The 23,317-nt window shown below is 38.8% G+C and overlaps 2 protein-coding genes across 4 annotated transcripts in view; both read right to left on the reverse strand.

Annotated features, from left to right (window-relative positions):
• Nucleotides 1-14,990, reverse strand: part of CCDC168 (coiled-coil domain containing 168) — a 42,824-nt gene extending 27,834 nt beyond the window's left edge. The window contains exons 1-4 of the mRNA XM_061434378.1: nt 10,975-14,990; nt 9,822-9,869; nt 9,610-9,649; nt 9,443-9,476 (exon numbers count right to left, since the gene is read on the reverse strand). Of these exons, the coding sequence (XP_061290362.1) occupies nt 9,443-9,476; nt 9,610-9,619 (44 nt within the window). The 5' untranslated portion in view covers nt 9,620-9,649; nt 9,822-9,869; nt 10,975-14,990. The remainder of the gene's footprint in view (nt 1-9,442; nt 9,477-9,609; nt 9,650-9,821; nt 9,870-10,974) is intronic.
• A 102-nt stretch (nt 14,991-15,092) lies between these two features.
• Nucleotides 15,093-21,726, reverse strand: TEX30 (testis expressed 30). Of its 3 annotated transcripts, XM_061435341.1 has the most exons (7): nt 21,638-21,722; nt 19,118-19,275; nt 18,449-18,522; nt 17,736-17,966; nt 16,921-16,969; nt 16,210-16,415; nt 15,093-15,561 (listed from the first exon to the last, which is right to left on the reverse strand). In XM_061435341.1, the coding sequence occupies exons 2-7, from the start codon at nt 19,242-19,244 to the stop codon at nt 15,388-15,390; spliced, it is 861 nt and encodes a 286-aa protein (XP_061291325.1). In that variant the 5' UTR covers nt 19,245-19,275; nt 21,638-21,722; the 3' UTR covers nt 15,093-15,387. The 3 variants fall into 3 exon arrangements, with proteins under 3 accessions (XP_061291325.1, XP_061291326.1, XP_061291327.1); XM_061435342.1 differs by lacking the exon at nt 19,118-19,275 and having other exon boundaries at nt 21,638-21,726; XM_061435343.1 differs by lacking the exon at nt 17,736-17,966.
• Nucleotides 21,727-23,317: the final 1,591 nt, after the last annotated feature.

Raw genomic sequence — 23,317 nt, forward strand, 5'->3', positions numbered from 1 at the left:
CCTAAAATCATAAACTGAAACTCATATAAGCTAAGTCAGAAATTCTGGTGGCTGTCTTTCCAGGGAACACAGATTATCTTGTCCTTTACTGGAAGAATGACCCTAGTTTTAAATAACTCATCATCATGAATAAAGCCGTGAAAGTGGAAGTGAAAGTGAAGCCGCTCAGTCGTGTCTGACTCTTTGCGACTCCATGGACTGTAGCCTACCAGGCTACTCTGTCCATGGGATTTTCCAGGCAATAGTCCTAGAGTGGATTGCCATTTCCTTCTCCAGGGGATCTTCTCAACCAAGGGATCGAACCTGGGTCTCCCGCATTGTAGACAGACGCTTTACTGTCTGAGCCACCAGGGAAGTCCAGAGCCATGAAGCTAATAAATAAAATTATCAATATATACCCCCATCACACAAATAGTTTTTCTACATGTTTACTTATACAGGAAAATCTCATTGATTTGGATTCTTCTAATTATTAATAGAATTTGGAGTATTTTAGACTGAACTATTGCTTACCTTTTTTCACAGAGAACACAAAATTATTAGGTGAATGTTTAAAATACATTAAATACTTTTCAAGTTCTCTCTACTGTCAGGAGAAGCTATTAATGTCTAATATACAGGCTGTATACACATTTTTGTTACCTAGTGTGGTAGTCAATTTTGTGTGTCAACTTGCCTGGGCTGAGGAATGCCCAGAGAGCTGGTAAAACACTATTTCTGAGCACCTGTGAGGATGCTTCAGGAAGAGATTCACATTTGAATCAGCAGCCTGAAGATACAGAAGATATGCCCTGGGCATATTGGCTGGCATCATCCAATCCACTGAGGGCTCAAATAGAACAAATAGATGGAAGAGCAAACTCCCCAACTCTTACTGATCTGGGATGTCCATCTTCTTCGCCCTCAGACATCAGAGCTCCTGATTCTTGGGTCTTTGGGCTCTGAGACCATCCAGCACTGACAACTCCCTGCCACCCCAGGACTTCTGCCTTGGGCTGAATTATACCATTTGCTTTTTTAGGTCTCCAGTTTTTATTTGGTAGATCAGGGGACTTCTCAGCCTCTATAACCATGCAAGCCAATTCCTATAAAACTCATTTTATCTCTCTCTCTCTTTTTTGCATTTCTCTGCTGAACCCTGACTGATACACCTACCCATCATCTTTAGTATCAGGTCACCTTTGGTACCACTGTTGGGGGCCAGAGTGAGGTACTCCACCCATGGCAAAGGTCATGAGGAAGGAGGCTCGACATACGCAAAGGCGGGATCGAGCCTCAGGAGTCCCCCTGGAAATCCTCGAGCGTCTACCCCCATAACCAGAGCCTGCCTACTTTACTACTTTGTGCTCTTACCTACACCTCTGACTTTATGGGGGGCTGTCCCCCACGACCTCTTTCGGAGAAGGAGTTAACCTAGAGCTCCAGTTAATAATAATTCCTGGGCGTGATAAGAGTGTTTTCACCTACAAACTCCTCTGAAGGTTCTCTAGCCTGCCTGACAGGCTCGTCCGGCCACATGTGACTGCTCACAGCCTCCCAACCGTGAGAGGCACGAGATGCTTTAAACCCTCTAAAAACAGGTTCTTTAGAGAAGTTAGAAAACTATAAGTATAGTGGGCTGATTAGAAATTGTATTGGTGAAGGGTTTTTCATTTGTTGAGCCAATGTTTGTTGCTACGTCTCCACATCCCCTGCCCTTACACACATTAATGAATATATAGAAGAAATAAGTATTAACCTTTGATATTAATCACGTTAGACCTTAGGCTAAGTAAATTCTTTCCTTAACTAAAACCCACTACACCGTCACCCTATAGGAATGTAACTTTATTTGGGTGGTGTCTGTTTTAAGAATAATCACCCCTGGAGAAATAAGTGTCCTGGTTGACTGACTGTTGTCACAAGGAGAGGGTCATAAATTGTCAGCAGGCCCCCCTGGCCAGAAGATGATGTAACATCCCTAAGACCTCTGTATACATTTGTATGAAGCACCTGACTTTGATAAAAGTCAGGACTGCTGACCCCGCGTGACTTTTGCATAACATCTCAGTGTATAAAAGTAGACCATGGAAAACAAAGAATTGGGATCAGTTTCTCGAAATACTGGTCTCCCCATGTCTCTCTCTCTCTCTCACTCTGGCTGAGTCTCCATCTGGAGCGCGGAACCCACCATGCTTACTAATTATGCCTGGGCTTCTAAGATCCGACCGGGGAGGCCTCAGTGTCTCCTCTCCTTCGGGAGAATGGAAGGACGCCTGTGGCCTACGTAAGTGGTGCAAACTTCTTGTCTTGAAGTTTTATTGGTCTCCCGCGTAAACCAAGCTACTCAGCCTCTTTTCTCCACTGAATTTTCCTACTGAGCTATCCTTATTCTATTACTCTTCATATCTTTAATTAATATCTAATTGAAGCTATTGTATCCTGATCCTCGCCTATGCCGTCTTTTCTTCGAATACCCTGGATCAGCCGGGGCAGGACCCCGGCATACCACCATCTGTCCTTACAACTAAAGCAAAATTATAGCTTGGAGTAATAATCATGGATGCGTACTCTTCAACATCCATTCTACCTCAAGGGTTTATGCTAAATCTAATATAGTAATCTCATTTCCAAGTAATTGAATAAGGAGTGGGTATGAACTAATCCCAGTATAAGACAAAGACATTTAACAACTTTGGGGAAAAGTTGCCTTGTTCCTAAGAAAGACATAGAAAGAATTGGCCTCTTAAATCCTCTGGAAACTGCTGGTCTGATTTGGAAACTCTTGGTGGCAATCTTTCTATTTACCTCAAGGTAAAACCAACACCAAGAAAGGCAGAGGGAGGGGCTCCCCTGGTGGGCCAGTGGTTAAGAATCCACCTTCCAGTGCAGAGGACATGGGTTCAATCCCTGGCTGGGGAACTAAGATCCCACATGCTGTGGGGCAAGTAAGCCCACGTACCACAACTAGAGAAACCTGTGCACCACAGTGAGGACTAAGACCCAACACACCCAAAAACAAATAAATATTTATAAATAAATACAAATAGAACAACCACATTACATGAATAAAGCCCCTTTACACCTGACAACCAAAAGAAATTAGACTGAAGTCAAGTAATCTTCAGGTTTGTACTCCACACAGCTACTAGTGATTCAGCTGAAACACAAAACTGTTACTCCTACGCTCAACCACCTTCAGTGGTTCCTCACTACCTACAGAATAAACTCCAAGCTTTTCACATGGCATACAGAGTTTGTATAGTCAAAGCTATGGTCTTTCCAGTAGTCATATACAGATGTAAGAGTTGGACTATAAAGAAGGCTGAGCACCAAAGAATTGAGGTTTACAAACTGTGGTGTTGGAGAAGACTCCTGAGAGTCCCTTGACAGCAAGGTGATGAAACCAGTGAATCCTAAAGGAAATCAACCCTGAATATTCATTGGAAGAACTGATGCTGAAGCTTCAATACTTTGGCCACCTGATCGAAGGGCTGACTCATTGGAAAAGACCCTGATGCTGGTACAGATTGAGGGCAGGAGGAAAAGTGGAAGACAGAGGATGAGATGGTTGGATGGCATCACTGACTCAATGGACATGAGTTTGAGCAAACTCCAGGAGATGGTGAAGGACAGGGAACCCTGGTGTGCTATAGTCTATGGGGTTGCAGAGTTGGTCATGACTGAGCGCCTGAACAACAATGAGAGAAAGTCCTTTATGATCTGACTCCTGCCTGTTTTTTCGACTCCTGGCCCATCCTCACCATTCCAGCAACCCTGAAATAATCATAAGTTGTTGTACATACCCTGCAGTTTCTTATTTCCTTGCCTCTGTTCATGGCCTATAAGGCCTTCTTTATTCTCCCAACCAGTGTCTTTTTCTGACTAATTTCCACTTACCTTTTAAAGTTCAGCTCCAGTATAAGCTTCTCCATGAAGCCATTCTCAACACCCCCTAAGCTGGTGTAGGTGTCTCCTAAAATGTTCTCCTAGATTTCCGATTATTGTGTTACTATACTGCAAGAAATCATCCTTTTATGTATAGAAACGAATGAAAATGAAAACACAACAACCCAAAACCTATGGGACTCAGTAAAAGCAGTGCTAAGGGGAAGGTTCATAGCAATACAAGCTTACCTCAAGAAACAAGAAAAAAAGTCAAATAAATAACCTAACTCTACACCTACAGCAACCAGAAAAGGAAGAAATGAAGAACCCCAGGGTTAATAGAAGGAAAGAAATCATAAAAATTAGGGCAGAAATAAATGCAAAAGAAAAGAGACCATAGCAAAAATCAACAAAGCTAAAAGCTTTGTTTAAAAAAAGCTATTTATCTTCTTTAAGAAGATAAATAAAATAGACAAACCATTAGCCAGACTCATCAAGAATCAAAGGGAGAAGAATCAAATCAAAATTAGAAATGAAAATGGAGAAATCACAACAGACAACACAGAAATATAAAGGATCATAAGAGACTACTATCAGCAACTATATGCCAATAAAATGGACAACTTAGAAGAAATGGAAAAATTCTTAGAAAAGTATAACTTTCCAAAACTGAACCAGGAAGAAATAAAAAATTTTAACAGACCCATCACAAGCACAGAAATTGAAACTGTAATCATAAATCTTCCAGCAAACAAAAGCCCAGGACCAGATGGCTTCACAGCTGAATTCTACCAGAAGTTGAGAGAAGAGCTAACATCTATCCTACTCAAACTCTTCCAGAAAATTGCAGAGGAAGGTAAACTGCCAAACTCATTCTATGAAGCCACCATCACCCTAATACCAAAACCAGACAAAGATGCCACAAAAAAAGAAAACTACAGGCCAATATCACTGATGACTGTAGATGCAAAAATCCTTAACAAAATCCTAGCAAACAGAATCCAACAACCTGTTAAAAGATCATACATCATGACCAAGTGGGCTTTATCCCAGGGATGCAAGGATTCTTCAATATCCACAAATCAATCAATGTAATACACCACATTAACAAACTGAAAGATAAAAACCATGTGATTATCTCAACAGATGCAAAGAAAGTCTTTGACAAAATTCAACATCCATTTATGATAAAAAACCCTCCAGAAAGCAGGCATAGAAGGAACACACTTCAACATAATAAAAGCTATATAATAAAAAAATAATAAATATAATAAAATTATTATAAATAATAATTTATAAATTATATTTATAATAATAAAACCCACAGCTAACATTATCCTCAATGGTAAAAAATTGAAAGCATTTCCTCTAAAGTCAGGAACAAGACAAGGGTGCCCACTCTCACCACTATTATTCAACATAGTTTTGGAAGTTTTAGCCACAGCAACCAGAGAAGAAAAATAAAAGGAATCCAGGTTGGAAAAGAATAAGTAAAACTCTCACTGTTTGCAGATGACATGATCCTCTACATAGAAAACCCTAAAGACTCCACCAGAAAATTACTAGAGCTAATCAATGAACATAGTAAAGTTGCAGGATATAAAATTAACACACAGAAATCCCTTGCATTCCTATACACTAACAATGAGAAAACAGAAAGAGAAATTAAGGAAACAATTCCATTCACCATCGCAACTAAAAGAATAAAATACTTAGGAATAAATCTACCTAAAGAAACAAAAGACGTATATATAGAAAACTATAAAATATTAATGAAAGAAATCAAAGATGACACAAATAGATGGAGAAATATACCACGTTCATGGATTGGAAGAATCAATATAGTGAAAATGAGTATACTATCCAAAGCAATCTATAGATTCAATGCAATCCCTATCAAGCTACCAATGGTATTTTTCACAGAACTAGAACAACTAATTTCACAATTTGTATGGAAATACAAAAAACCTCGAATAGCCAAAGCAATCTTGAGAAAGAAGAATGGGAATGGAAGAATCAACCTGCCTGACTTCAGGCTCTACTACAAAGCTACAGTCATCAAGACAGTACGGTACCAGCACAAAGACAGAAATATAGATCAAAGGAACAAAATAGAAAGCCCAGAGATAAATCCACACACCTATGGATACCTTATCTTTGACAAAGGAGGCAATAATGTACAATGGAGAAAAGACAATCTCTTTAACAAGTGGTGCTGGGAAAACTGGCCAATCACTTGTAAAAGAATGAAACTAGAATACTTTCTAACACCATATACAAAAATAAACTCAAGATGGATCAAAGGTCTAAGTGTAAGACTTAGAAACTCCTAGAGGAAAACATAGGCAAAACACCCTCTGACATAAATAATAGCAGGATCCTCTATGACCCACCTCCCAGAGTAATGGAAATAAAGCAAAAATAAAAAAATGGGACCTAATTAAACTTAAAAACTTCGGCACAAAGAAGGAAACTATAAGCAAGGTGAAAAGACAGCCTTCAGAATGGGAGAAAATAATAGCAAACAAAGAAACTGACAAGAATTAATCTCAAAACTATAAGAGCAGCTCCTGCAGCTCAATTCCAGAAAAGTAAATTACCCAATCAAAAAATGGGCCAAAGAACTAAATAGACATTTCTCCAAAGAAGACATACAGATGGCTAACAAACACATGAAAAGATGCTCAACATCACTCATTATCAGAGAAATGTAAATCAAGACCACAATGAGGTACCATCTCACACCAGTCAGAATGGCTGCTATCCAAAAGTCTACAAACAATAAATGCTGGAGAGGGTGTGGAAAAAAGGGAACCCTTTTATACTGTTGGTGGGAATGCAAACTAGTACGGCCACTATGGAGAACAGTGTGGAGATTCCTTTAAAAACTAGAAATAGAACTGCCATATGACCCAGCAATCCCGCTGCTGGGCCTACACACCAAGGAAATCAGAACTGAAAGAGACACGTGTACCCCAAAGTTCATTACAGCACTGTTTATAATAGCCAGGACATGGAAGCAACATAGATGTCCATCAGCAGATGAATGGATAAGAAAGCTATAGTACATATGCACAATGGAATATTACTCAGCCATGAAAAAGAATACATTTGAATCAGTTCTAATGAGGTGGATGAAACTGGAGCCTACTATACAGAGTGAAGTAAGTCAGAAAGAAAAACACCAATACAGTATACTAATGTATATATATGGAATTTAGAAAGATGGTAATGATGACCCTATATGCGAGACAGCAAAAGAGACACAGATGTATAGAGCAGTCTTTTGGACTCTATGGGAGAAGGCGAGGGTGGGATGACTTGAGAGAATAGTATTGAAACATGTATATTATCATATGTGAAACAGATCGCCAGTCCAGGTTCAATGCATGAGACAGGGTGCTCAGGGCTGGTGCACTGGGATGACCCTGAGGGATGGGATGGGGAGGGAGATGGGAGAGGGGTTCAGGATGGGGAACAGATGTATACTCATGGCTGATTCATGTCAGTGTATGGCAGAAACCACTACAATATTGTAAAGTAATTAGTCTCCAATTAAAACAAAAACAAAACAAACAAAATCATCCTTTATGAATATGTCTCCTCCCCAAGAATATAAGCTTCTTGAGAAGAGATACTATCTTATTATTTGTGCATGCATGCTCAGTCACTCAGTCATGACCAACTCTCTGTGACCCCACAGACAAATGAGGAAAATAAAGCTTAAAGGTTAAGTGGATTGTTTACCTACCATGACCTCTCTCTTCAATACAAATGAAGAAGTAATAATCACCAGGTCTGATAATTCAGTTGAAAAATATTTATTTAGCACCTATCATAGCCTGCCAGGCTCCTCTGTCCATGGGGTTTTCCCAGAAAGAATACTGGAGTGGGTGGTCACTACCTCCTCCAGGGCTTATTATTTGAATACCAGTGTAAAATACAAGGTCCATTGTATAGGGATATCTAATGATTACTGAATGGATTTTGATGAAAACAATTAAGATGTTGATAGCACCAAGAGTAGCAATGTCAGTATTTAATCTCTAAGCACTCATGTATCCTCAGGATGTGGGATGAATTCTGATTGTATAAACTCCTTTCATGGCACTCTTGAAGAACCTAGCTCAGGGTCTGCTGGGTTCACAGTAGGTGCTAAATAAATATTTTTTCAGTTGAATTATAACTTGTCATTATTACTTCTTTGTACTGGAGAGAGAGGTTGGGGTAGAGAAAGAAGCAAGCCACTTAACCTCTAAGCTTTATTTTCCTCATCTGTAAAAACAGGAATGATGCTCTGCAGTGACCTAAATGGGAAGGAAATCCAAAGGAGAGGGGACATATGTATGTGTATGATACACTGATTCACTCTGCTGTACAGCGAAACTGACACAACATTATAAAGCAACTATGTGCGTGCTTGGTCACTTCAGTCATGTCTAACTCTTTGCAACCCTGGACTGTAACCCACCAGGTTCCTCTGTCCATGGAATTCTCCAGGTAAGAATACTGGAGTGGGTAGCCATTTCCTTCTCCAGATTCCCAACCCAGGGATCAAACCTGGGTCTCCTGCATTACAGGTGGATGCATTACCATCTGAGCCACCAGGGAAGCCCTAATATATACATTATATACAAACATGTATTTGTACATACTCTGAAACAAATTTTAAAAAAACAGTAATGATACTACCTACCTGGAAGGATAATTTCAACAATATATAAAAAACCATTAATACAGTTTGGAATAGAGCAACCATTTAAAAATCAAAGTTAAAAAACAGAACTACCATATGACCCACCAATCCCACTCCTGGGCATATACCCAGAGAATACCATAATTCAAAAAGATACATGAACCCCAGTGTTCACTGCAGCACTGTGTACAATAGCCATAAAATGGAAGCAATCTAAATGTCCATCAACACAGGAATGGATCAAGAAGATGTGGTACATGTATACAATGGAATATTAATCATTAAAAGGAATGAAATTGTGACATTTGCAGAGATGTAGATGGACCTAGAGACTGCCATACAGAGTGAAGTGAGTTAAAAAGAAAAAAACAAATACTGAATATATCACTTATATGTGGAATCTAGAAAAATGATACAGATGAACTTACTCACAAAATGGAGGCACAGATGTAGAGAACAAATGTATGGATACCAAGGGGGAAAGATGGGGTGGGATGAACTGGGAGATTGGGACTGACCTATATACACTGCTATGTATAAAATAGATAACTAAAGAGAACCTCGTGTAGAGCACAGGGAACGCTACTCAGTGCTCAGTGGTGACCTAAAGGGGAAAGAAATCCAAAAAGAGGGGATGTGTGTGTGTATATATATAACTCATTCACTTTGCTGTACAGTAGAAACTAACATAACTTTATAAAGCAACTATACTCCAATAAAAATCAATTTAAAAAATAAAAATCAAAGTTAGACTGAATTATGATGTTGGACTGCTGTTGTATTCTATACAAATGGGAAAACTTTTTTCTGTAATTCAGATGTAATTTTGAATAGAACAAAACCAATCCATTTCATCTAATTTCAAAATGTATCATTTACCTTGCTTCTGAGGATGAAATAGCTGACCAATGATCTAGGGAGAAATAGGAATAAAAAAAAGTCAGAGTATCAGTGGGAGAAGTTCAGACTGAACAAGTTTTATATTAAAATATGAAATTGTATTGAACTGAACTTGAACTGAGCTGATAAAATTGTAGGATACTTACCAAATTTCATGCTTGTCAGGCAACTTCCATTGTCTTCTTTCTGTCAAGGGAGACAATAAAATGTTCAATTCGGTTCAGTCGCTCAGTCGTGTCCAACTCTTTGCGACCCCAGTTAGAGTAATCCAAATATCAAAGTTACACAATTTTATAAGTTATTCTTCTGAGTTATTTTGAAAAATCTTGGAAAAGGAAATCAAGCATTTTTTTCTTACCTTGTGGACATCTGACTTATCCTTTTCTGAAGGAAGTGCAGGCTTCTTCTGAAAGGACATACAAATCTTTAAGAGTATGATCTCAAAAATAATTCCCAGGAAAATTATAAAGAAGATTGCCATCCAATTATTTTGAGAAGTCCAGGACTCTAGAAGTTCCCATAATGTCAAAAATGTATCATTTCCCAATCCACCTTGCACCACTTTTTTAAAGAAATAAAATCGCTTTGACATTGTTATGTAATATATGAAATAGATGGATCTCTTCATTCCAAGGCCCTTGATTCTGGATGCCCCAAAACACAACAAGGTGGTATGCCCATCTCATAACCATGTGCAATGTTCTGCCAGGAAAAAATGCCCAGTGCTGCCCAGTGCCTTGTTAAGTATAGTAGTGACTGCTCTGGGTCTAAGTGAGGTACGTGTCATAGTGGGTATTTAACTGAGCTCATATCAACTTACTTGAGCAATAATCAAAGTTCACTGGTGAGACATGTATGATGCTATCTGTAGTTGTTTTTAATAAAAAAAATAATCCTCCATTAATTTCACACCCCCCCCCATAATTCTATAAATAATTCCTTAGCACAGTTGGGTTATAACTATACTGTAATTTTTAAAAATGTAGAACAAATTTGAATTGGACCAAACCATTTTCTTTTACAACCAGGAAGTGTATTTTATACTTGTTATCAAGAAAACATGAATGTAGGGTGGCAAGATTTAGCATTAACACACACACACACACACAAACTAGATGCTGCAGTTTAATTTGAACTTCAGATAAATACCAAATAATTTTTTGGTATGTTTCATTGTCACTCTGCAGGACAGATAACAGCTTGTCTCTTGGGGGCCAGCCTGATGTTTTCTTAAAATAGAACACCTCATTTTATATTTCTTTTTGTTAGAGGTGACTGTCAGCAATGTTCCTCTTCAATAATCTACTGCAATGTTGAAAACCAAAGTTAGATTTGGTGGGTTCTGGAATGGTCTCCTGGTGAATTTCCTCTTTACTCTATTTCTGGTGATACCAAGGAACAGCTACCTGTGATGCTTGCTGATGTCAGAATTAGGGTGGGGCAGAACCAAAGTCTTAAGAGTTGTAAGTATACAAAACAATCTGGACTGTTAGTGAAAATATTAACACTACCTTGGATTTAGAGCACTTTCCTTTGGAAGATGTACTGAATTAATACTTCCGTTGTCTTCATTTGTTCAAGGTAGGCTGAAGAAAGAAGTAGAGTTCTTTACACCAGAGTTAATTGTTCAGGCCTTCTCTGATGCATAACTTTGAGAGCAAGAAAGATTTCTTGAGTTCTTACTACCTAGAGTATTAGAGAGGAGATCAATGACACATCCTAGAAGCTTAGGATCTTAATTTAGGTTTAACTGTGATCTTGGGGTTTGTCTTTGCAAAGTATGTCTCACTGGGATGCATGGTATAGGAATTCCTTAGTTCTAGAACAAACAATTCCTCTAGGCATTTCTAGGGTAAAATACACCCTCCTCTCTGACTCCCCTTCCATATATACAAACGGTGATTTTATTCTGCTGGGTTTTTCCATATTTAATGCAGCTAATGAAATACTCATTCTTTTGACCAATGGCAAGAGAAATTAAATTCATTTAATGTTTACTACCTTAAAGGGGATTCAACATTTTAACATGAAGAAACTCTCTAGTTCGTTCCTAAGATCTTTTAAGTGATGACACTGAACCCATTAATTAGTATACCGCTAATATCTACCACTCCTATTAATGCTTAAGTTTGCATAGAGGTAAAGAAGAGTCTCTGCTTCCAGGGCTTTGTTGTTCAGTTCAGTTCAGTTCAGTTGCTCAGTCATGTCTGACTCTTTGTGTCCATCACCAACTCCCGGAGTCCACCCAAACCATGTCCATTGAGTCGGTGATGCCATCCAACCATCTCATCCTCTGTCATCCCCTTCTCCTCCTGCCTTCAACCTTTCCCAGCATCAGGGTCTTTTCCAGTGAGTCGGTTCTTCGCATCAGGTGGCCGAAGTATTGGAGTTTCAGCTTCAGCATCAGTCCTTCCAATGAATATTCAGGACTGATTTCCTTTAGGATTGACTGGTTGGATCTCCTGGGAGTCCAAGGGACTCTCAAGAGTCTTCTCCAACAACACAGTTCAAAAGCATCAATTCTTCAGCACTCAGCTTTCTTTATAGTCCAATTCTCACATCCATACATGACTATTGGAAAAACCATAGCTTTGACTAGACAGACTTTGTTGGCAAAGTAATGTCTCTGCTTTTTAATATGCTCTCTAGGTTGATCACAGCTTTTCTTCCAAGGAGCAAGCATTTTTTAATTTCATGGCTGCAGTCACCATCTGCAGTGATTTTGGAGCCCCCAAAATAAAGTCTGCCACTGTTTCCATTGTTTCCCCATCTATTTGCCATGAAGTGATTGGACCAGATGCCATGATCTTAATTTTCTGAATGTTGAGTTTTAAGCCAACTTTTTTCCTCTCCTCTTTCACTTTCAGCAAGAGGCTCTTTAGTTCTTCACTTTCTGCTTTAAGGGTGGTGTCATCTGTATATCAGAGGTTATTAATATTTCTCCCAGCAATCTTGATTCCAGCTTGTGCTTCATCCAGCCCAGAATTTTGCATGATGTACTCTGCATATAAGCTAACTAAACAGGGTGACAATATACAGCCTTGACATACTCCTTTCCCCGTTTGGAACCAGTCTGTTGTTCCATTTCCGGTTTTAACTGTTGCTTCTTGCCCTGTATACAGACTTTTCAGGAGGCCGATCAGGTCATCTGGTATTCCCGTCTCTTTAAGATTTTTCCACAGTTTTTTGTGATCCACACAAAGGCTTTGGTGTAGTCAATAAAGCAGATGTTTTTCTGGAACTCTCTTGCTTTTTCAATTATCCAATAGGTGTTGGCAATTTGATCTCTGGTTCCTCTGCCTTTTCTAAATCCAGTTTGAACATCTGGAAGTTCACGGTTCATGTACTGTTGAAGCCTTGCTTGGAGAATTTTGAGCATTACTTCTTGAGAGAAGATATGTGGCTTTCAAGGAGATATTTGGTTGGGGTAATTCAAGAAAAGCTGTGAAGTGGTAAAGAGAACTTAAGGGCCTTAAAGGATGAGAATGATTGGTAGCAGACAAAGACTAACAAAAGTTTCAGGAAGAAAAGGCAGAAAGACTTTGTTCCAAAACTTTGTGCAGTGAATTTAGCTGGAATACTACGTATAGGTTGAGAGTATGGGGGGAAGAAAATAAGGTTAAAATGTTGGTACAGCCTATTGTGGAGGACCTTGAACTAAGGTCTTTAACCTTAACAATCACCTTTGGAGATCCACCAAGTTTCTGAGTTAAAGGTGTCAAATGGTTTACTGGTACAAGGAGACAATAGTAAAATGAATTAGGCTGCTGTAACTATACAGATGTGAATTGATGAGGGCCTGGCTTGTAAACCAGGCAGTGTAAACAAAATGGGGGTAGAATCAGACTTTGATACTGAAAACATAGGATTTGGTAACTAAAAGGAAAGCAAATGGATTCAGGGGTGGTGTAGAAAAGCTGACGTGAAGGAGAAAGGACTTAAAGATAAATCTCAAAGCTGGTTTGTCAAGGACAAGGTTCTCAACTTAGGAATTACTGACATTTTGGACCAGGAACTTCTTTGTAGTGGTTGGTTGTCCTGTGTATGGCAGGATGCTAGTAGATAGAATCCCTTTCTTGTGAGGTGCCAGGAGCACTCCACCCCAGTCATGACAACCAAAAATGCAGTTATGTGATCCCCACCCATGGCTTGGTACACAGTTCTCCAATGACAAGCTATTTCATCAATCAGTAGTTTCTTATGGGTAACTCAGGGAAAGCTGAGTTGTGCTGTCATGTCTGACTCATTGCGACCCTATGGACCATAATCCACCAGGCTCCTCTGTCCATGGGATTCTCCAGGCAAGAATACTGGAGTGGGTTGACATTTCCTTCTCCAGGGGATCTTCCCAACCCAGGGATCGAACATGCATCTCCTGCACTGGCAGGTGAATTCTTTACTGCTGAACCACCTGGGAAGCCCAACTCAGGTCAGGGAAAAACCAACTTTAAATGAACTTCTACGTTATCCTTATATTTGCAGTAGTATCTTTGAATGGTCATCCATATTATGCCTATAGTTTAGTGTGAAACTTGAATATTATGACTACAAAGCCTGGTTAGTAACCTTTCAAATCTATTTCTTCATTGTACTTTTATACTGTAGTCTGCATTCTAGTAAGTTTTCCTTTGTATTTTCCCTGGTTTATATTATTTGCCAATTGATTTACATGTAATAGATCATTATTATATTTGTTAGCTCTGGTTAAGTATTTTTTATGCTAATATTTTGATCAGTCTTGTTTTAAAAGTTAAGTATTAATTATACACTATTTTTAAAAATTAAGGCATCATTCAAGAAATTCAGTCAAAAAATAACTATTATACACTGAGTGACATGGAAATTTTGATTTTGTAATAGTACATTTGATTCTAATATTCACATTATATCTAATATACACATTAGTTATCTAGATTTTTGTTCTTTATGCACTATTTAGAAAAATTAAAATCCATTGACTTCATCAGGGCAGGAGAAACAAGGGACCTGAAAACTCTGAAAGCTTCCTAGGCTGCCCTGGCTGTCGGAACGGCCTAACCTGAGGTCAGTAGGGTACTCAGGGAGTTAATTTCCTACTGTAGAGAACCACTGCTCACTACAAACTTATACTATATATCATCAGCCTCATCACATTTTTTGCATTCTTTACAGGAAATATAGAAACTAAGTTTTTCATATCTAACTCAATACCCTGAAGTCTAGTCCAAGTGATACCTGCACTTCTCAAAGCAAAATTAAGAGCCCTAACTCTGTCTAGATACAACACAGATATTAGTTCCACTATTTACTCATTTCATTCTCTCCTTAATCAGAGAGCTTCCTCTACTATATTAAACTCCACGTTTAATCACTGTTGTAAACCTAATGAAGCTTTGCCTGTAACAGACCTTCAGTAAGCATTTATTCAATAAAAGTTGTTACTTTATTCTAAAAACAATGTTCAGAGTCCCCATATATGAAAATGTATCTTCATCTATCCCTTGAGATTTAATAAAACATTAGGTGACTTAGATGTATACATTCTATAAAACTGACTAAATTTACTAAAGCATTGTTCTTCCTTCATAAAGATGACACTGCTCTGCACAATTAAGAGCACTGTTTGAGTTGCACAGCAATGAGACAAAAGTTCTGTTGTAACAAAATTCAACGTTTAATTTTTCAAAACTTATTAAAGAAAATAAATTATATTTAGACCACCTTCAATATTTGTACATCATCTTTATACAACTATGACAGTACTCTCAAGAGACATTTTATAAAGAACATTAATTTCACTATTAAAATGTGTTTTAAAAACGGGGTAACATGAAAGGACATTAAATTAGTCTGAAATATATCTCATAATGCTGAGAAGTATGCTCTTCTTTAACAAATTAACTGTACTTGTATTCAAAATAACATAGCCTTTAACTTATAGACAATTATTTCTTGTCCGTTTCAGTGATTTCCTGGATCCAAAACAAAATCTGTGTATTTATTTCTTTGAAAACATCATTTGTTGATCGTCCTTTCACTGCCATGGAATGATTTGCCTTCTCAATCCAGTGTATTTTATGAGGAGCTTGCATTTTCTGTGCCACTTTCTCCAACAAGTTCTAAAAGGAAAAAAGAAGATGATACTAGACTAATACCCTATTGGTGTTTCATAAAGATTTACTCTCTCCTACCCCACCTATACTTGGCATCCATTCACTAAATATTAAAACCTACTCTAAAGATAACTTCTGAGGCAATGGATTGTGCAAGTGACAATACAGACTTCTTACATATAGCAACACCACAGAACAGATCAAGCATTCATTCTTGACAAGTCAAAAAATTCTTCTAAAAAATATTTTTCCCAAGAAAATTATATATTCTGGGAAAGACACTAAAATTTAGTAATATGTACAAGTTACTTTTCTTCAAGGGTCAATTTTATAACAAATTTGAAGAATGTGATTAAATGTTGAAATGATAAAACAAATATACAGTCTAGTAATCCCAAATTCACAAGATTCAGATATTAATCCTTCATTTGCTAAGTAAGAGTTAATTCATTTATCACCTAATTACAAGGGGTTGAATATTGTCAGTATGCTCATAGTTTTTAGATTCCCCTCAGTAACAGGGTACCAAAGACATAAAAGGAGCATAGTAAAATCAGCATCTTTTTAAAGACACTGAATGTTGCAGGTAGCATCTTGTTCCCAAGATGTTTCTTTCATTCTCTTTCATTCACACAAACAGCAAGTCATAATCACCTTTTCACACATTTCATCTGCTGAGCCTGACACAAACAGTACAGGATCTTTTATACGAAAGAGATCTTCATCTCTAAGTTTATGCTGCTGTTTTGGATGGTGCAGTGGATAGGAAATACAAATGAGACCTCGAACAAAATCATCAGCATCATCAGGCTCAATATGACACAGTACAGAAGCAGCTGCTCTTGAGCCCATTGAACGACCTAAAATCAATTAAAATCAAGTTCAGTTTGAAATACAGACATTCACATAAAGTAGTAGTGATGATAATGGCAGATTTAATTTACTATGCATCCATCATATTACTTATCTATACTTAACAGAAGGTGGCAATTAACAAGCCTCAATACCCACAGACTCGTGAAGAGCTAAAAACTGATCCTAAATCAAATCTAAAAAAAAAGAATAATTATTTACTGAAAGAATACTTAAAGAGGTAAAGACAAACCTTGTGAAGGGATCAGTTCAGAGGATGATTCAAGAATATAATAAAAGGAGACGTCTTTGGGTTATAATACATATGTATATGGCTTAAAATCGATTTAAATATTAAAGTACCTTGATGTTATTATACCTGGACGTGACTTACCAAAACAAAACAAAAAATCCTTAACTCTATTCCTGTCATTAATTTTAATTCTTTATTACCTATTCCTGTATTAATGTGAGTAGATTTTAAAACAAGTATTCACAAGTATTGCAACTTACCTCCAAGGAAAACACCTGCAAGTTTGTATTCTGAGGTCTTTAGGTAATTCTAGAAAAATCAACCAAAAAACCATCAATTCTTCTCCTATATTCCACTGGAAAAACCAACACATATTTCTCATCATTACTACAGTGTATAAAACTTTTACAAAGACAACCACAAAATTTTAAGGGATTTTACTTGAAGAGGTAACCAGTTCTTTGCTCTTCTGGTCATGCCTTCACTATCAAGTCATATATTGGGTAATACACGCAAATATGTGAAAAAAAACACTGTCTAAAATATTCAAGTACTAAAACATTTTTAAAGAAAAAAATTTGGAGGGGAAAAAAAGAGCCAGTTAAAAGCTTCCAACTAAGGCAAAATCTGATAATGCTACAACTAACATCTGACTTAAAGCTCTGAAAAACTTAGCACGCTTGAAGTAATTTGGATTAAAAGAAATTTCGGTTTTCATCCAGGGATTTTAGTTTCCAACATGGAAATCATGCTATTTGTACACTCACAGCATATGAGGCTAACTGTCTAGAACTGTATATGCTTAAGTTATATAATTCCAAGAAGGAAATTACATCATAAGTAGATGCCTTGGCAGTATCATGGAGAAACATCTATGATGTGAGCACTCATCCCTATAGAAACTGATGGCAAAAAAGAGCAATCTGACCACTACCCAGCCTTCACACACTGTTGAGTTTCTAACAATATTCATTAGGGTTTTTAAAATTAAACCAAATGACTAATAAAATTTGTCAATTTACTGTGCATTTAAAAAATAGAATTATTGTAAGTAAATATAAAGAAATTTTCTTACCAAAACTGATTTATATGCCTTAATTCTATGTACAATATTAAGGCCTTTACAGGTAAATCTCAGGCAAAAAAACCCATGAGAGGCAAGATGGGATGCCAGTGATGTCAAATGAGGGAGATTCATATCTCCTGATGCTCCATGTGTAAGAATGACTCCATATGTTAAGCTCTTGTTAGGTACCAAACAAACAGCATCTAGCAATTTATTTCCAAAAGGTACTTTTAACTTTACCTGGAATTCAAGAGAATAAAGGGATCAAAAATTAACTTCCCTGACTATTTAGACAAATGAATAACTATATAGGTTTGTTCTGTAATACAAATGATTCAAATCACAGCCTCAAAATAAAAAGCAATATTAATAATAATTTATATTTAAGTACTTATTGTGTCAGGTACTATCATAACTGCTCTTTATGTATTAATTCATTTAAACTTTCTAAGAATTCTGTGGTAAGTACTGTTACAATTTCCATTTTAGAGATGAGAAAACTGAGGCACAGTACGTTATATCATGTGCCCAAGGTTATATATCCACTAGCCAAGATGCAAATTCAGGCAGTCTGCTCCAAAGTTCTCACTCCTAACCACTAATGCTATACTGTCTCTCACAGAACAAGCTGAAAATAAGAAAATTATTCTGGAGCCATATGACTACAAAAAAAAAAAAAAAAGGAACCCTGAAGATGCAGAATATATGAAAATATGTATTACCTCTGTATGACTCATTTTCACTGTTGAATAACAATCTTTAAGTGCCTTACATCTGAGAAGCAAAGGACATCTCCCTGAAAAGAAGATTCTATTGTGAAAGGTAGGTTGGTAGACATGGATATGATACAAGAACTATGAATGAATACATTTAGTAGCTAAAATAAAGACATTTATATATAACTACTTTAGGAACTGATATCTTTACATCTACATTATTTTCATTCCAATGGTCATTCAGAATTGGTTATAGGGCCGGCCAGGTGTGGGGCTGGCAGATGTTATCTAAGTCAATGTGATACCATAATATGCATTCTGTAAGAAAACTCATATCAAAGTAGGATGCTATATCTTGGTACATATAAATACGTATTTTTCCTAAGCATCTTTGTTCTCAACCAACTATCTTCAACCTAATTTCACAGCATCTTTCTATTAACCCATTTCCTTCGTCTTTACTGGTCCCAACTCTTCCTTCTACCCTGCAGTGGAAGCAGACATCCACATCCTTTGTTCTGAGACTGCAGAAACCTCCCACTAGACAGAATGTAAATCTCCACACTATTGCCTTTGGGCTTGACTATGTGACTTGCTTTAACCAAAAGATGTTTCAGTGTGCCACTTCTGAGCTGAAGCATGGCAAATTTTCCAGAAGGGCTCTTAAACTCTCACCTTCAGCCCCAAGAAAAGTACGCTCCACGTATTTTTGCTTTTTCAGCCCGGGTTCCACAATGAAGATACATGGAGCAGATCTGAACTCAAAACTGAAGTCTGGAGTCCAGCCTAGTCCAATCAACATCTAAACCACTGAAGAACCATGAAATGTCTACCTGAAGAATCAAGGGCATGAAATGCTGTGAGCCACTAAGATTTCAGGGTTGTTACACAGTATTCTTTCCCGTAGTGTAAGAGATCTTTTATTGTTCAGGATATGCTTAACATCAGATCATTAATTTTTTTCCTATTAACATTTACTAATTTATTCACTGAATAACATGTTCAAAATGTACAAAAGTATACAGTGAAAAGTCTCTCCCTAATTCCACTTTTGCCTTACCATCCAGATCTCCTCTTCAAAGGCAATCAGTATTCTGCTTATCTTTCAGGTATTTTATATACATATATACATACATACATCTTTTTATAAAACTAGTGATATATTTTTTCTGAACCCCCTCCCCAACATATATCTTTGTGATTACTCTTTTTTATACAATGAGCTTATTTCATTGTTTTTTTATGACTACAAAATATTCCAAAGGAGGGTTGTACAAAATTTATTTTACCAACCATCTATTAATGAAAATTGAGACTGCTTCCAATCTTTTGCTAAAGCAATACTGCAATGAGTGGCAATACTGCAATGAGTGGCAATACATGTGTGTAGACATATCTATAAATTCCTGTGTCAAAGGGTGTATTCATTTGCATTTAAGAAATACATTTCATTTTTGAATAGGCAATATATGCACATGGTACACTATTTTAAAAGAATAAAAATGTCTGAATAGTGAAGTCTCTTCACATTTTTCCCCCAGCCACAAAGTTTCTTTCCCTTCCAAGAAGCCATCACTGTGACTAATTTATTGTACAGATCCTTCCCTTTACATGTTATGTGTGTGTAGAATTCTCATACAGAGCCTGAAAGGTATTAGACCGGCTGCAAAAAGTTCTGGGATTTAAACTGGAGGAGGAGGATGAAGGGCTTCAGCCTTCACTGTCTGTTTTCATAAATGTAGACTCATAATTGTGCCTGGGGTCCCCAGCTTCAAAGATCCCATTTTATGTTCTCAAGAGAAGAGCCTCCAGTCTCCTGGTGGGAGAGAAGCAGTATCCTACCAGTATGAAACGGGGAAGGAGAGCTTGCTATCTAATTACTTCTCAGACAGACCTCACCTAAGTGGTCTTTATTTGAGCCATGCACATCCATCCCCAGCACCATTCCTTTCATTGCCAGCTCCCAAAGTGTCCCGTGCTGCCAGTTTCTGCACATTTTGAAGATTCTGTTTCTTATATATATATATATATATATATATATATATATATAATTGTACGACACTTGCTTTCTGGAGCCCAGTATTTTACTGCTATTGTTTCTTTCCCATTTTCTTCATCTCTGTGGGTTTGTGTCTTTTTGAAAATCCCTTTACTGTACTTTCAGTGAGATTTCAGGGAGTAAAATTAGATACACGTCCTCAACCCACTCTCTTAACCTAGAATGCTCTATTCCTCAACAAGTGGGGTGCTCGTGGTTCTTTTTTTCTGGCAAACGCCACTCTTGCGTGATGGACAGTCCGTCCTTGCCAACAGTGCACACACCTGCTGTTTTTTTTTTTTTTTTCTGGCAAACGCCACACTCTTGCGTGATGGACAGCCTGTCCTTGCCAACAGTGCAACACGTGCTGGACTATAAGGGCAATAGTGAGCCGGCTCTAGCTAATAAATCTCGGGTTTAGCGGGTCAGAAGGGGCGGCGGGGTTGGAGCCTGGCTCCGCCTCGGTGTCTTCAAAGGCAGCAAACGCCACCAACTTCGGAGAGAGGCTGCGACGGCTCACCGTCTGGACCCGCGTGCCCACGCCTGTGGGCGTTTTCAAGAGTGATTTGTGTGACTACTGTCGTCAGGATGCGACAGAGACCACATCCGAAGCCGGATGATCGGATGCCACCACCCCTTAACTTTCAGTTGGAAAAAAAAACATTCTTGCGTCATCCGCCTCGTCCGGGCGGAACGTTGGAAATCGCGAGGAAAACGCAACGGCAACTGTCAGACTTCAAGTCCTTGAGGGGAGTCGCGGGTCCGGGCCGCCTCGACAACAAGCGGAACAAGGCAGAAACTCGAGGTCAGGCTTCCCGGGGTTGGGGACCCAAAGGCGCCCGAGGACCGTCCGATTCCGCCCGTCGGGGCTGCACGGTGGCCGGCGCGCGGGAGATCCTCCTCGCTCGGAGGCCGGCTCGCCCCGCCCTCACCGTCCCTTCTAGGAGCCTCCCGACCGGCCGGCCGAAGCCCCAGCTGCCGCGGCCCGCGGGACCTAACCGACGCCTCACGCCTCACGGAGCCGCCCAACAGCCCCTGAGGGACGACGGCCGCGAGGCCGAAACGCCGCTGGAGGGACCGCGGAAAGCCCTCGGAAGCCGTTCCCAAGTAGCAGCCCCGACCACTGCCGCCGCCGCCGCCACAGCCACCGCACTTACCAGGGACGGGAAAGTGGCCGGCTGCACCTAACCGTCCTCACTCCCTTCAGGGAGCGAACTACCACACTCGAAGGGACCGCCTCGCCGCGCCCGCCAGCGCGTCCCGCTACAGCGCAGGCGCGCGCAGGCCCCGCCCCCCAGGCGCGCGAGCTGGCGCGCGGGGCACGCTGGGAGCGGGAGTTTTCCCGCCCCTGCCGCCGGTGCTGTGGCGGTGTCTGCTGCCCAGCCCGAGGGGGCGCTGTCGGGCCGCCTCCCCTCGCTGCCTCACCCCCGACTTCCTCTTTCAGGATCCTTCGGAGTCCCAGCCATTCCCTTCCAGCAGGTGCACCGGCCATAAGACTAAGACACCGCTTGCTGCCTCAGAAAAAGAAGATTCCATCCATATTTATCATATCTAACAGTACTTTGTTCCTTATAACTCGTTTCTTTTCATTGCTGAGTAGTATTCAGTTTTACGGATAAACCACATTTTGTTTATCCATTCACTGGTGGATGGCTATTTGGATGGTTTCCACTGTTTGACTTCTTACAAATAACAGTGCTGCAACATTCAGAGAGAGAAGGCAGTGTGATGACAAACAGATTTGAAGATGCTGAGCTGCTGGCTGGGAAAATGAAGGGGCCACAAGACAAGAACCACAAGAAACACACCCCTAGGAGCCAGAAAAGGCATTCTGCCCTCAGAGCCTCAGGAAGAAACCAGCCCTCCAAATACATCGCCATTGTCCCAGAAACACTGATTCCTGACTCTCAAATCCAGAACCCTAAGAGATTGAATTCCTCTTGTTTGGTATTAATACTTTGTCATAGCAGCAATAGGAAACTAATACAAAACTATGGACACCAAAACTTCAATTTCAGATAAATTTTACATGTTATTACTATTCTTTTCTTGATTTTTTTCAACCATTTAAAAATTTTAAAATCATCCTTAACTTTCAGGCTGTCCAAAAATAAGTGGTGGGCCAGATTTAGCTAAATATTAGCATGATTACATCCATGCATTAAAATAATACATAATTGGATGTACTAGAGTTTTTATAATGGAGGTTCTATAATGTTTCGAAATGAGAATAGTATTAATGTAGTTCATCATGGATTAATGGAACAGAATAAATCACCATTAAACATGAATATGTAAATAGATGCCTGAAAAGCATTTAATAAAATTTTAATGTGCTTCCTTTTTAATAATTGGAAATTTCATATTTTAGTAGTGGTTGTTTATCATTAACCATAACAAATATTTTGCTTAACAGTGAGAAGTCAGTAGCATCTTTGATCTCTAGCCACCACCACTAAGCCCACTTTCTCTCTGTAATAACTGTTTTAATCAATCCATAATTGCCCTGCTTATTTATTTTTACTTGTTTATTTCACTCTTCTTTCAGAAGAGATAGTGGCTGTTCACTATTGTATCTGTAGAACCTAATACAATGCCTGGCACATATTAGGTGCTTAATAAATACTTGTTAAATAAAATACATTTGTGATGGATACAGGAAGAGGCCAGATTACAAAAAACCTTGGAAGGTGTATTAATTAGTATTAAGTGAGTGACTGATTATCTAAAATAATAGTGTAAACAAGTCAGAAGTTTACTGCTTTGTCATGTAAACTGTATCTAGGTAGGTGATGGCTTTTGACATGCTTCAGACTGAGTTCAGGACTCAGACACCC

The sequence above is a fragment of the Bos javanicus genome, chromosome 12 (genome assembly GCF_032452875.1).
Source record: "Bos javanicus breed banteng chromosome 12, ARS-OSU_banteng_1.0, whole genome shotgun sequence".
Lineage (NCBI taxonomy): Eukaryota > Metazoa > Chordata > Mammalia > Artiodactyla > Bovidae > Bos > Bos javanicus.

Excerpts from the sequence above, each read along its gene's own strand:
- TEX30 (XM_061435341.1), bottom strand. The coding sequence starts at position 19,244 with ATGTTGATTGGACTAGGCTGGACTCCAGACTTCAGTTTTGAGTTCAGA. Across the intron at positions 16,970-17,735 it reads AGGCATATAAATCAGTTTTG|AATTACCTAAAGACCTCAGA; the intron begins GTAAGAAAATTT and ends TGATTTTTCTAG. Across the intron at positions 16,416-16,920 it reads TGCAGGTGTTTTCCTTGGAG|GTCGTTCAATGGGCTCAAGA; the intron begins GTAAGTTGCAAT and ends AATTGATTTTAG.